The sequence below is a fragment of the Zalophus californianus genome, chromosome 16, assembly GCF_009762305.2.
Source record: "Zalophus californianus isolate mZalCal1 chromosome 16, mZalCal1.pri.v2, whole genome shotgun sequence".
NCBI classification, from domain to species: Eukaryota; Metazoa; Chordata; class Mammalia; order Carnivora; family Otariidae; genus Zalophus; species Zalophus californianus.
Genome location: NC_045610.1, coordinates 8403960 through 8416098, shown reverse-complemented (window position 1 = coordinate 8416098; position 12139 = coordinate 8403960). Strand labels below are relative to the sequence as shown.

Sequence of the window (12139 nt, the reverse complement as noted above, 5' to 3'; positions counted from 1 at the left end):
TCTTGGGCGTATGTTAGAGAGGACAGCATAGGGGCTGCCTGAGGAAAACAGGACCCAGCAGAGTGAGGGAAGCCAGGCAGCCATGGCCACTATTTGAAATGCAGAGAGACCTACTTTGTGAAAGGAGACCCAGAGTTGTAAGGGGTGACTCTGCTTAGGAATTGCCTTGGTTGGTGAAAAGTCGGGTACAGAAGACAATGTGCTTGATTAGAGATCCAAGGGTCTCTGGTTTCAAAATGATAGGAAATGATATGAAGTCTACGCGCTAATGCGGTGATGCTCAGATTTCTGCATGAATCAGAATCAGCTGGAGAGCTTGTTAAATCCTGCATTTCCCATTCAGTAGGTCGATTCAGGTGCCCGAGAATTGGCATGCGTATCAGGTTCCCAGGGGATGCTGATGTGGTCCGGAAACCACACTTTGAAAACCATGGCTTTCAAGCTTAGCTATATGTTGGAATCCCTGGGGGAGCTTTTTGGGGTTACATCATATTATTTTGAAATGTCTTCCAGCTTTATTGAGATATAATCCACAAATAACATCATGTAAGTTTAAGTTATGCAACACGTTGATTTGATACATCTATAGATCTCAAACTGATTCCCGGCATAGCTGTGCAATGGTCATTTCTTCTTTGTGGTGAGAACATTCAAGACCTACTCTCAACACACCAGTGAAGTATATAAGATACAGTATTATCTGTTATAATCACCGTGCTGAACATTACATCCCCAAACTTTTTAATCTTATAACTGGAAGTTTGTTCCCTTTGACCAGTATTTCTCCATTTCTCCCCACCCCCAACCCCCGGTAACCACCACTCCACTCTCGTTTCTCTGAATTTGTCTCTTAGATTCCACAGATAGGTGGCATCATGCACTTATCTGCCCAAACTTGAGAACAACTGCTCTAAACTGCTCTCTGGTTAATGAGTAGATTTTAGGTTCATTTTATTACCTTTCTATAGAAAAAGCAGAAAATCAATGGGATGGATATAAAGTCAGGTCGACATTCAAGGCTCACACATACTTCTCATAGTGGCGTATACCTAGGTTTGAAGGAACAGTTCTCCATAAGGATGCCGGCTGTTGAAAACCAAATGTTAATGATTTGTATCCCCCCTGACCCGCTAGCGTCCTTTGCTTGGGTGGGGTGTTTTTTTCACGGCCTTCCCAGAATGTTAGGCTGACTTCCAACTCTGGGCTTCTGTGCAAGATGTTTTCTTGGTGTGAATCATAGTGTTTTCCAAAATGCGAGAAAACCCAGAGTGCTACCAGAGAGTATTTGGGGGGTGCTCCCATTTTAGGCATTCCTGGACTCAACACCAAGTAGCATTGGGTAACTCATACCCTCTTCAATTCTTACCCTTCAAGGCAAGATGGTAATTTGCTAAGCGCGAGTCTTTGCCAGGAGTGACCATCGCCAGAAGCAGCGGGTGAGAGCCTACGGCAAACCTGGCTTGAGTTATATCTAGCTAGAAATTACTAGCAAGGATTTATTTTTGTTTTGTTTTGTTTTTCTCATTTCTTATCTTTTTTTATTTTATTGTTATGTTAATCACCATACGTTACATCATTAGTTTTTGATGTAGTGTTCCATGATTCATTGTTTGTGCGTAACACCCAGTGCCCCATGCAGAACGTGCCCTCTTTAATACCCATCACCGGGCTAACCATCCCCCCACCCCCTCCCCTCTAGAACCCTCAGTTTGTTTTTCAGAGTCCATCGTCTCTCATGGTTCGTCTCCCCCTCCGACTTACTCGCCTTCATTCTTCCCCTCCTGCTATCTTCTTTTTTTTAACATATATTGCATTATGCAAGGATTTATTTTCATTGTATTTACTTTTTTTGATTACCTCCTCTTTATGGCAAGAAATGATGGCTTTTCACCTAAGATTGTAATAGATTCCCTTTTTAAATTAAGCAAAATCAAAGTTCTAGTTATACAGGATGAATTAAGTCCCAGGGACAACGTATACCATAGTGCCTAGAGTTACCAACACTATACTAAATACTTAAAAGTTTGCTTAGAGGGTGCATCTTAGGTGAAATGTTCTTATCACAAAAAAATAAGATGGCAGGAGGAAACTTTTGGAACAGGTGGATGTATTTATGGCATTGAGAGTGCTGACGATTTTATGAGTGAACTCTTACCATGAAACTCTTCGGGTTATATACATTAAACATGCATACTTTTTGTAAGCCAATCATACCTCAATGGAGTGGTTTCAAAAATATGAAGTCAGATCTCTCGGGTTTGAGTCTTAATCAATTTGGTAACAGCTACTCTAAACCTCAACCAAAGGTATACCAAATTAAAATAAATCTCAATGGAAAATTGAAAACAAAAATTAAGGAAAATACAAGAATGAATCAAATGTTTATGATAGTAAATAATCAGGGCGCCTGGGTGGCTCAGTCGCTTAAACGTCTGCCTTCGGCTCAGGTCATGATAACAAGGTCCTGGGATCTAGTCTGGCACTGGGCTCCCTGCTGAGCAGGGAGCCTGCTTCTCCCTCCCCGTGTCCCTCTCCTCCCCACTCGTGCACTCTCTCTCTCTCAAATAAATAAATCTTAAAAGATAGTAAATAATCATCGTACAAAGTGTGTCCCATCAAAAGAAACAGAAGATCTCTTGGTGTGAGCTAAAGTCATGGAAACATCATCTTGTCTAAACACTTTTCAACCCTGTCTCAAGGATAAGGGTCTCCATTCAACTGTTTATGTGAGATGAGAATGTTACCATTATCCAAATAGCCCAGCTATCAATGCTTTGCTTGGTCATACTTGTAGTACACCCCACACAGGGCAGCTCCCCCCCACCAGCCAGGCTAGAGCCTGAGGCACCCAGAGCCTGCAAGATATGGTGACCGTGGTGTTCTTGGAAGTTCTGTGCATGCTCCTCCAAGGGGGCAGGGGCCTTCCCACTGATCTCAGAGCCTTCAGAGTCCTTTACAAAAAATTGCCCTAAATATTTGCAGGTTAGTTACATTTTGAAATCTGCCAAATCAGCCTGCCCTCCTCAGAAGGACTCCGTGTGCGCACACAGGCATGTGATCAGTTACAGACTCAGCACTCCCTCGTCCATCCGCAACACACAATAAAACAGAAGAGCACTCACAAGTTGGTAAAATAGATTTTATTTGTTCATACAAAGAAATAGTATGAATTACCAGAATTTCTTTTTCCTAGAAACATCTTTCTCTGTGTAAAATTAATTTGTGTTATACATAGGACAAAATACTTGTTTTAATTCTTTTTGTACATATTGGCTATTCTAACATCCAGGTTATAGAAGACACACGGCTAGAATTTGCACCGTATTTCAGATTACTGGGCTGAATGAACTCAGTCATAAATTAATGTTACAAAAGTGAAAAAAAAAAATCTAACCACACCTTTCAGTTTAATTGACCATCCTTCTTGAGAAACTGAAAAAGAAAAATGACAGACGTCTGTGTCAGCGTTTGAGATACACGCTAAGTATTTCTAAGTCTACTGGAACCTTCCATTTTCCTTTCTTATGTAAATATCCTGGCAGGATCTGAAACTGTTTCTCCAAAGGCCTAAAATCTATCTGTCACTCAAAATGACTTCCAAAGAGAATCCCATGAAAAAGACAACGTCTCTTCCTCTGTCATCCAAGTATTTATTATGCAGTCACTATACCTAAATACCTTTCCAGGTACCACCTCCCAAGTTACCGAACACCTCAAAGCAAGCACGGGGGTAGACCGGGGCAATAAAAACTTCCAATTTCTTGTTTTTGTTTGTTAATCTTTTTGTTTTTAACAAGCAAATGAAACGGAGAGGGATAAAGTACCCCCAGTGAATTATCAAGAGTTTTTCCTGTAAACTGGAAAAAACCCAAAGCGTGCACAGGGACAAAGTGCCAAAACACGAACCGGTGTTTGTCTTCTAGCAGCTAAGAACTCGAGCTGGTGGCCTTGGAGATTGCTAGAACAGGAAGAAACTCAAGGCTGAATTGTACGTGTTGCCTAACTTCTGCAGGAGGACATATGCACCCCGCCTCAATAATAACTATCACATGACAGGGTGTAACCGTGGGGCAAATGCCGCGTCTGGCTGGGTCGCGAACTGTAAGCTATCAGACCCCTATGAAGAGATGCATGGCAGCTTTCATTTATTTATCTTCTACAGGAAAACGTGTTCTAGTCTGTCCTTGCCAATTATCAACATCTGTTTGGATTCGAGGATTTGACCCAGAATAGAATCTTGACTCACTTCAGTGTTCATGACTCAGTGACCCTCCTTCTATCTGGAGATTTCCTGTTTCAGTTGTAACGCAGGGAATAAACAACTTAATCAAACCTGTCCAGCTTGGAAAGACAACAGGGACCCAAAGGGGAAGGAAAAGCGCATGCATGTTTTCCTACTGCCTTGTCGCATACCCTTCGCTGCACTTTTTCTGCAATTCTACATCATGAGTCCTATCGGGGCGTGAAAGAGGCCAGAAAGTGGTCGGGGCAGGGCTCTGTGGAGGTCGTGGATCCTGGCTTTTCCTTTAAGCGATGTTACCTTGTCACTGGAAAGAGGCATTCTCCGTTTTATTACAAATGAGCTTTCTGACCGGAAAAACGTACAACCCCTTAGCACCCTAATGCAGATGTCTCGATGCCCAAGCAGCAAGAAGGGAGAGAACCACGCTAGGATTATGGCATTCCCCTAAAGGCAGCTTCTGTACTACTTGGTAGAGGCAGTCATTAAGCTCTGAAATGAACGGAGCCATCTGAGGAATAACGCATGGAGCCTCAGTGCCCACCCTCCTGCCCAGAACCCACACGATGATCCCGATTGTTTTGCTGCTCAGTGTGAGCGAGCGAAGTCTGGGCTCAAACTTGTGGGCGAATACAAACCAATTACCAAACAAGGCATCACTCTAGGACCGGTGACATCGTGATCAGTTTTGAAAGATGAATTATTTCTCTCTCTTTTCATACAAGTTCTCTTGCTCAACGGGGCAAGTTCTATCCCATCCAATGTACAAAAGTGTCTTCGTAAATACCATACCCCAACCATCTGGACAAAGTGTATGTCTTCCCACATAAGCCTTGGCGCAACTATAACTCAAATGAAAATTCTTGTCTTCGTAAATATCACACCCCAACCATTTGGACAATGTGTGTCTCTTCTCATATAAGCCCTGGTGCAACTAGAACTCAAATGAAAACTGTCTTCGTAAATCTCACACCCCAACCATTTGGACAACGTGTGTGTCTTCCCACATAAGCCTTGGTGCAACTATAACTCAAATAAAAATTGTCTTTGTAAATATCAGACCCCAACCATTTGGACAATGTGTTGTGTCTTCCCACATAAGCCTTGGTGCAACTATAACTCAAATGAAAATTCTTCTATGGTAGAAGCATTCTGGTTTAGAAAACAGGATAAAGTGAACATGTTCATTCTGTAATATTGCTATATGGTGACCCCGACTGCCACAAGCTAGCCGTCAAAAATAATCTCTAACTGCTCTCTCAAGAGAGGGATGGAGGGGAAAGCATTCTGCATCAGCAGCGACGATGCTGGAGACCCTTCTCCTGGGACCTAGCTCAAACAAGGGACATCTTCATAATTGTTAGGCTCGGCGGCTGCCAATCAACAACTTTCTTCCCCCAGCCTGTCTGTTCAAGAGCCACTCTTGGTGCTCGCTGTCTGGCTGTTGGCGACAGACTGTCTTGTCAGTCTGTGATGAGCTAGGAATTCCAAGGAGGCGAATTCCAGACATCAAGCAGGGGGCCAGGGACTTGCTTCTTCTGCCGGGCCGCCCGTCCTTCTGGTGCTATTTTGGCTTTTCTCCCCACTGAGGTGGTCCATCTAGTACTGGGATGTGCCCCACATGGGCTGGCTCGGCACCCAGCAGCACCTTGAGGGGGCTCTGAGGGCGTGGGATGCACCTGACCCCTCCGGGTCTTGACACCCGGCACCCATGGGTTTGTGCCAATGGTTCTGCTAGCCTAGGGGATTCTTTGGTGTGTCAGAGCAGAACTGTCTGCCTGGAGGACCGAGCATGGTGCACTCGTGCAAAGGAGAGGTCGTCTTTAGTTCTAAAGCAGCACCCAAGCATCTCACACACGTGACCTGGGAAAGAGGGGCTATAACATCTGCATACACTTCAAGCTGCTTCAAGAACCAGGGACCGGGGCAGGAGAGGACGCAGGGCTCTCTCTCAAAATCATAAGCTGAAGTAAACGGACCCTGGGACGCAGACTCCAGAGAGGAGGCACATGTCCCTACAAAGGTAGTGACTCCCCCGCGAGCTGAGTAGACTTGGGGGGAAAAGCCTAGTGCTGTGGTCTTGCCTCGACGTCCTTTGAAATGTCGACACACGGGCAGGAGAGGCTACTTACATGAGACATGACCTTGAGGGAGCCAAGCTGCTGGGGCAGCTGGGCGCTCCTACGAGGTACGCGGGCAGGGAGGGAGGACCGGAAGCTGGACTACAAGACCCAAGACACAGGGAGATGGCAAGTGAACTCAGACAGCGATTGAAGGCTGCATACCCGTAACAACAAAAGTCTCAAGTTGTGCTTTTCTTCTCTTTAAATAGAATGGGTAGGGGCTGGGGCGGGACGGGGGGGGGGGGGGGGGGGGGGGGGGGGGGGTTGGAAGCACCATCAATCGTGAGGAAAAGAAAAGATTAAACACTTTGGAATGTTGACAGATTATGAAACTAACTCTCTAAAGAGTGTGGCTAGGCAGCTGAGTGAGTTAATTGCTTATGAATTAAAAATAAATTATTATAAAATAGATTTCTGTACATTTTACATACATATAACCTCTCTCGATACATAAGCCAAGTGGTAAATCACACGGCCCCAGGGCCGATCAATCCCAGCCGAAGTCCTGGCCGGTCATCTGGTAGAACTTCAAGTTGAATGGCCGATAGAACTCGCGCAGCCTGCGCACCACCTCGCGGTCGATCTCGGGGTGGGTCCTGCCCTTGGTCTTGCCCAGGCAGTGCGGCTTGCTGCTGCCCTCGGCCTTCTTCAGGCAGGGGAAGCCCTTGGTCTTGTTGAAGTAGAAGTGCTTGTCGGTGATGATCCTCTTGAGGCCCAGGAAGTCCTGCACGCGGCCCAGCTCGCCGGCCGGGTCGCTGATGAGCCGCTCCCCACTCACGAAGAGCATCTGGCTGATGGGGAAGTGGCGCAGCCAGTGCTCCAGGTGCTTGGCGTAGATGCCGATCTGGATGGCGCTCCACGACGTGTCGATGAGGCCCGTCGTGCGGTTCTTGAACGTCAAGCTCTCGAAGGTGGGGATGTCGGGCCGCTTGGACAGCGTCTGCGTGTAGTCCGAGATGGCCCGGGTCACCGGGTCCCGCACCACCACGATGAGCTTGGTGTCCTTGGACATGGCCGAGATGCGCGCGGGCGCTTCGCGGGTGACGAAGTAACTGGGTGTCTTCTCCATGGTGATCTGCCCCTCCAGGGTCCTCGGCATCAGGTCCCTGAGGAAAGCAAGCAGAGTAAAGTCGGCTCAAAAGCTGACACCTCTTTGGCCACACGTATCAATGGCAACACTGCTCATCCTTGCTGCCTCTTATTACAGGGAACAGTGCTAGAAACGTGAAAACATGTAAAAGGAATTTCAGAGCTGAAAGACGCATTTACGTCCCATCTGAAGCTTGGAGGCCAGATACTAACTATGTGCAATAGGAAGGCATCTATCTTCCACCGAAGTAGAAACAGTGAAATAGGAGTTTCTCTAAATCCTCTCGCGGGGGCCACCTCTCCCTTATTTTTCCCGGTATCCAGTGTTTAGACTGCCCTAAACAGACGATGTCAGAACACAAAGGTCCTTGACCTCTGGCTATGTGCCCTTCCTCAACAGCAGCACGTCGGGCTCCCAGAGATTTTGCTGTCCAGGAGTCCTCACCAGCCTGACTCCATGTGTTCACCACGCCTGGGCCCGCATGCACTGGGAACGGGAAGGAAGATGTCCCCCCCCCGCCCCCCAGCTTCAACACAGTGACCGCTGACAAAATGCCTTTCCCGCGAAAAGCACACCCGAAGGCCACCAAAACCAGGTGAAATCAGATGGAAGCATAAACTGATACAAACTTGCCAAGAGGAAATCCCCGAGACCCAACTCTAGAAGCTTCCAAAAATACTTTATACTCCATTTAAAAAAAAAAAAAAGGACTTGTATGATCTCTATCACTGCATTCATTTAAGCCAAAGTATGCAGACAAGGGCGCCTGGGTGGCTCAGATGGTTAAGCGTCTGCCTTCGGCTCAGGTCGTGATCCCAGGGTCCTGGGATCAAGTCCCGCATCGGGCTCCCTGCTCCTTGGGAGCCTGCTTCTCCCTCTGCCTCTCTCTCTCTCTCTCTGTCTCTCATGAATAAATAAATAAAATCTTCAAAGTATGCAGACAATACTGTTAAGACCAACAGGAAATTCAGGCCATGATCCCCACGCCGGAAAGCCGTGAGTGAGCGCGGACAGCAACAGAAACGGACGGTGGAAGGTTGTGCCTTATTTGCTCTCTGAACTTGAGCATTCTACCATGCGAAATGGGAAGAGCGTCCACCTACTTCATTCAGTGGTTATGCGGTTTGTAAAGCCAGAGCCAAAAAAGCTAACAGCTACGGGAAGAGGCCTCAGACATCAAACCACCTGGGTTCAAATCCCAGCTTTGCTGCCTATAAGCTGTGTGATCTTGAGTATCTTTCTTAACCTCTCTGGGCTTCTCTTTCTCCTCCGTAAAAGCGAAAGTGATAGTACCCCCATCATGGAAGTTTAGTGAGGAGTAAAACAATGATCATACTATGATCAGAACACGGCGGACACGTGGTCTGTAACTGATATTTACTAGCTTTGCTACCACGATGATGGTTATCAGCATTATGGTGTTCAATCCACAGTTTATAGCACCTGGTAGGACAAAGTTGGGCACCTGCGTGCACACTAAAAGGAAAGAGATGTGTTAACTAACTGGAGACTAAGTTTTGGTCACGGATGCACAATTTTCCACTAACTATGGGATTTAGCAGTTTCTGACCGCTTCCTCTATGGGCCCGGGAATTAAAAAAAAAAAAAAAAAAAAAGAATTTCCACATCACTTCTGACCAAATATTTACCTCTCGGTAGGACATCCAAAACTTCCAGCTTCGAGCCACCCCTAATCTACTGAGACCACAACTCTTCTCCTGAGCACGTTTATGGAAATGATGATCCAAAGTTCTATCGCACGAGCCAGAAAGGGGCCACACGCTGGGGGGAGCTCCCTCTTCCCAGCAAGTTAGAGGAAGAAGGTTTTTCCCTTAAAGAAGACAGCCTCGCAGTGCCAGAGCCATCCCTGGCTTACGCTAAAGCTGGATTGACCCACTTTGCCCATTAACCACTTAGGCGAACGGAGCAGTCTCATCGGGCTAATGTGAGTGAGGATTAAACAGAGTTCCTGGCTCTCAACCGATTTCGCGTTTCACCCAGAAGCAGGGCGAGTCTGATAAAGTCCCAAGGTTTTTTCCCCACGTTAAGCCATCTGCCACCACGGTCTACAGGAGTTGAATATTCAGAATCAGAGTGCTACCACCATGACTAGAAGAAATCCAACGCCCCAAGCTCTCCGCAGGTCCTACAAGGGGGTAGGTGCAGGGTCTATCCTCAGAGAGTCCGTCTGACCCAGCATGGGCTTTGAGATCAGGCTGCTGGGTTTGACTCGGCATCCCCACTGACTGATTGTGTGTGACCCTGGATAGGTCCCCTTACCCGCCGCCTGTACCTCAGTTTGCTCCTCTGAACCATGGGGAAAATGATGATGTCCACCACTCGAAGGTTCTGAGAGGACTGCCCAGCCAGCATTGGTACGGAGCTTGCTGGTGTCAAGAAAATGTTATCAATTATCTTCTGTTCACTGCACCCGGGAAAGGACGTGAGGGAGCAAGATCCACCAGGAGTAAGAAAACAAGGAAGAAAACTGGTATAAAGGGAAATGGGAGAGACTCACTGTCCTCTGGTCCAATTCCCTCAACTGCGGACCGAGTTCCCGAGCCTGACAGCCTGCGGGGCACCCAAGCATTCTGGGTACTAGCTCCAAGGGAGCCCTCTCCCCAGAATGGTCTGGAATTTGCACCCACGTGTGTCAGAGAGCACTCAAGGGGCCCCAGGTCTTTCTTTGACTGCGCAAATGATAGCCAGGGGACTCGCGCTGAGAGAGAGAGAGACTGCTCAGCCCTTGCCCACGGGAGGCTCTCAGTTGCTGTCCCCTTCGCGTGCTTGCTTGCTTGCTCTGAGTGGCTGATGGGTGAGATGCACAACTGGGTTTCTCCATCATTTCCCCCAATGCCCCCTGAGCCTCCTCCGCTGGCCTCCAGGGGCTCTTCATGGCGGGCCTTGGGCTCAGAGCCAACAGCACCCCAGCATACCCCTGTGGATCCACTCGGTGGGGAACACGGCTTGGGAACTGTGTGGAGAGCCCCCGGCACCGAACCTTTCGGCAGTTTACAGGCAAGTCCCCGTTTCCCCCCTCGGCTGCTCTGCTCCCCTGACCCCCAGGTCCTGGAACAAAAAGTCTTTCCCATTCTCTTCCTGGGCCCCTTTAGCAGTGCAGTGTCCTGCCCCAACACTCAAAACCTCTCTGGGCAAAACTGGTTCCAAGAAGAAAAGATCAGCACATGGCCAAGGGCAAGACCCCTCGTGCGTGGGCCCTGCGTGCCCCTCCCAGCAGCCCCAGGCTGGCTTCCCCAGCCAGCAGGGAGGTGGCAGCTTAATTGAGCCACTCATTATGAAAGCCAGTTTCTCAAACTGATCATCACAGCTAATAATTATACAGTGCTTGGGAGCTTGCAGAGAACCTTTTGCACGCAGTATCTGATTTAATCCATACAACGAGCCTTTGAGGTAGGTCTTGCAATCCCCCACTGACTAATGAAGAAACAGGCCGAAGGGGAGAGGTGGCTCGCGTGGAGGCAGGTCACCGGCCTGCAGATGGACAGTTGGGACGGAGACTCAGCCCCCTGAGGGCTCTCCTTCCTCTCGTCGTGGTCCCTTCCCCTCAACCTCCCATCTCCGCTTAATACGATGAAGAGCTCGCAGAGGCACACACCTGTCCTCTCTTTAAATAGACACCTGTATTTTTTCTTCTCTCTCATAGATTAGGATCTTAATCATAGGCATTTCGGTGCTAGAATCAGATGACTTACGATCATACTTGTTCAAATATGAGTCAGATTTCAAAACAATAGACCTCTTAGGTTCACATTCTCCGGCAGTTAGCTGCATTAAACGGGGCCCGGAATTTGAGCGATGGTGGGAACAGTGGCCCCGAACCCTGGTCCCCTCCTTCCCTCTTCATCAGGTGGGCAGGAAGGGACACCTCTTCGACACCTCGTGGCACATGTCACCCTCGGGTGCTTGCGATGCCAATGTGGCTAGGCTGGAAGAGGCAAGTCTGAGGAAGACATAGGCTTACACCCATGAAAACTGCCCTTAGGACAAGCCTCTGAGAACCTGACCAGACAGGATCACCCACGACAGAAAGCAGAAACGATCCCTCTTCTTTACTGAAACCTAGGCGGGTAATGCAGGCGTGTCACCCCATCAAAACCTGAAACCCGGATGAGCCTGGAGGAGTATCGCAGGCTTTCAACTTGTTTGCAGATATTCACAAGAAAGCCACGTGCCACGTCCTGGGGCGGCTGCTTTCATCGTGGTGGCACATTAGCCTCATCTAGAATGTTCTGAACTCCATGCCTGGGCCCTATCGCAGACCACCCCCTCCACCCCGGAATCAGGCCCTCAGTGTGTGGGGCCCCAAGTCGTCAATCGTTCAGATGATCTTCATGTGCAGCCAAGATCGGAAATCATTATTCAGTGGGACCTGTCATGCACCTGTCGTTTCTTCTGCTGCTGATTGTGTGTATGTCAGTGGAGACAATGTGCGGGTAGAGAGGGCCCCGTGGTCAGAAACCATTTTTCTTCCACAAAACAATACTGGGAACCAAACGGAAGTTCTTCCGAGAATCCAAGACTTATTTGTGTCAAAGGCTTAAAGTGAAGTCTCGAGGTCCTACAGACCAGGTCCCAGGGTAAGTGAGGGTTCCCCCTGACAGCTTACACGCTGCAGAGAACCCAGCCATCACAACACATAAAATACGGTCCAGTTTAATGCAGAGA

At 48.1% G+C, this 12139-nt stretch overlaps 1 protein-coding gene across 1 annotated transcript in view; it reads right to left on the bottom strand.

Moving 5' to 3' along the window:
• Nucleotides 1-3131: 3131 nt before the first annotated feature.
• Nucleotides 3132-12139, bottom strand: part of HS3ST3B1 (heparan sulfate-glucosamine 3-sulfotransferase 3B1) — a 39629-nt gene continuing 30621 nt past the window's right edge. The window contains exon 2 of the mRNA XM_027568205.2: nt 3132-7469. Within this exon, the coding sequence (XP_027424006.2) occupies nt 6851-7469 (619 nt within the window). The 3' untranslated portion in view covers nt 3132-6850. The remainder of the gene's footprint in view (nt 7470-12139) is intronic.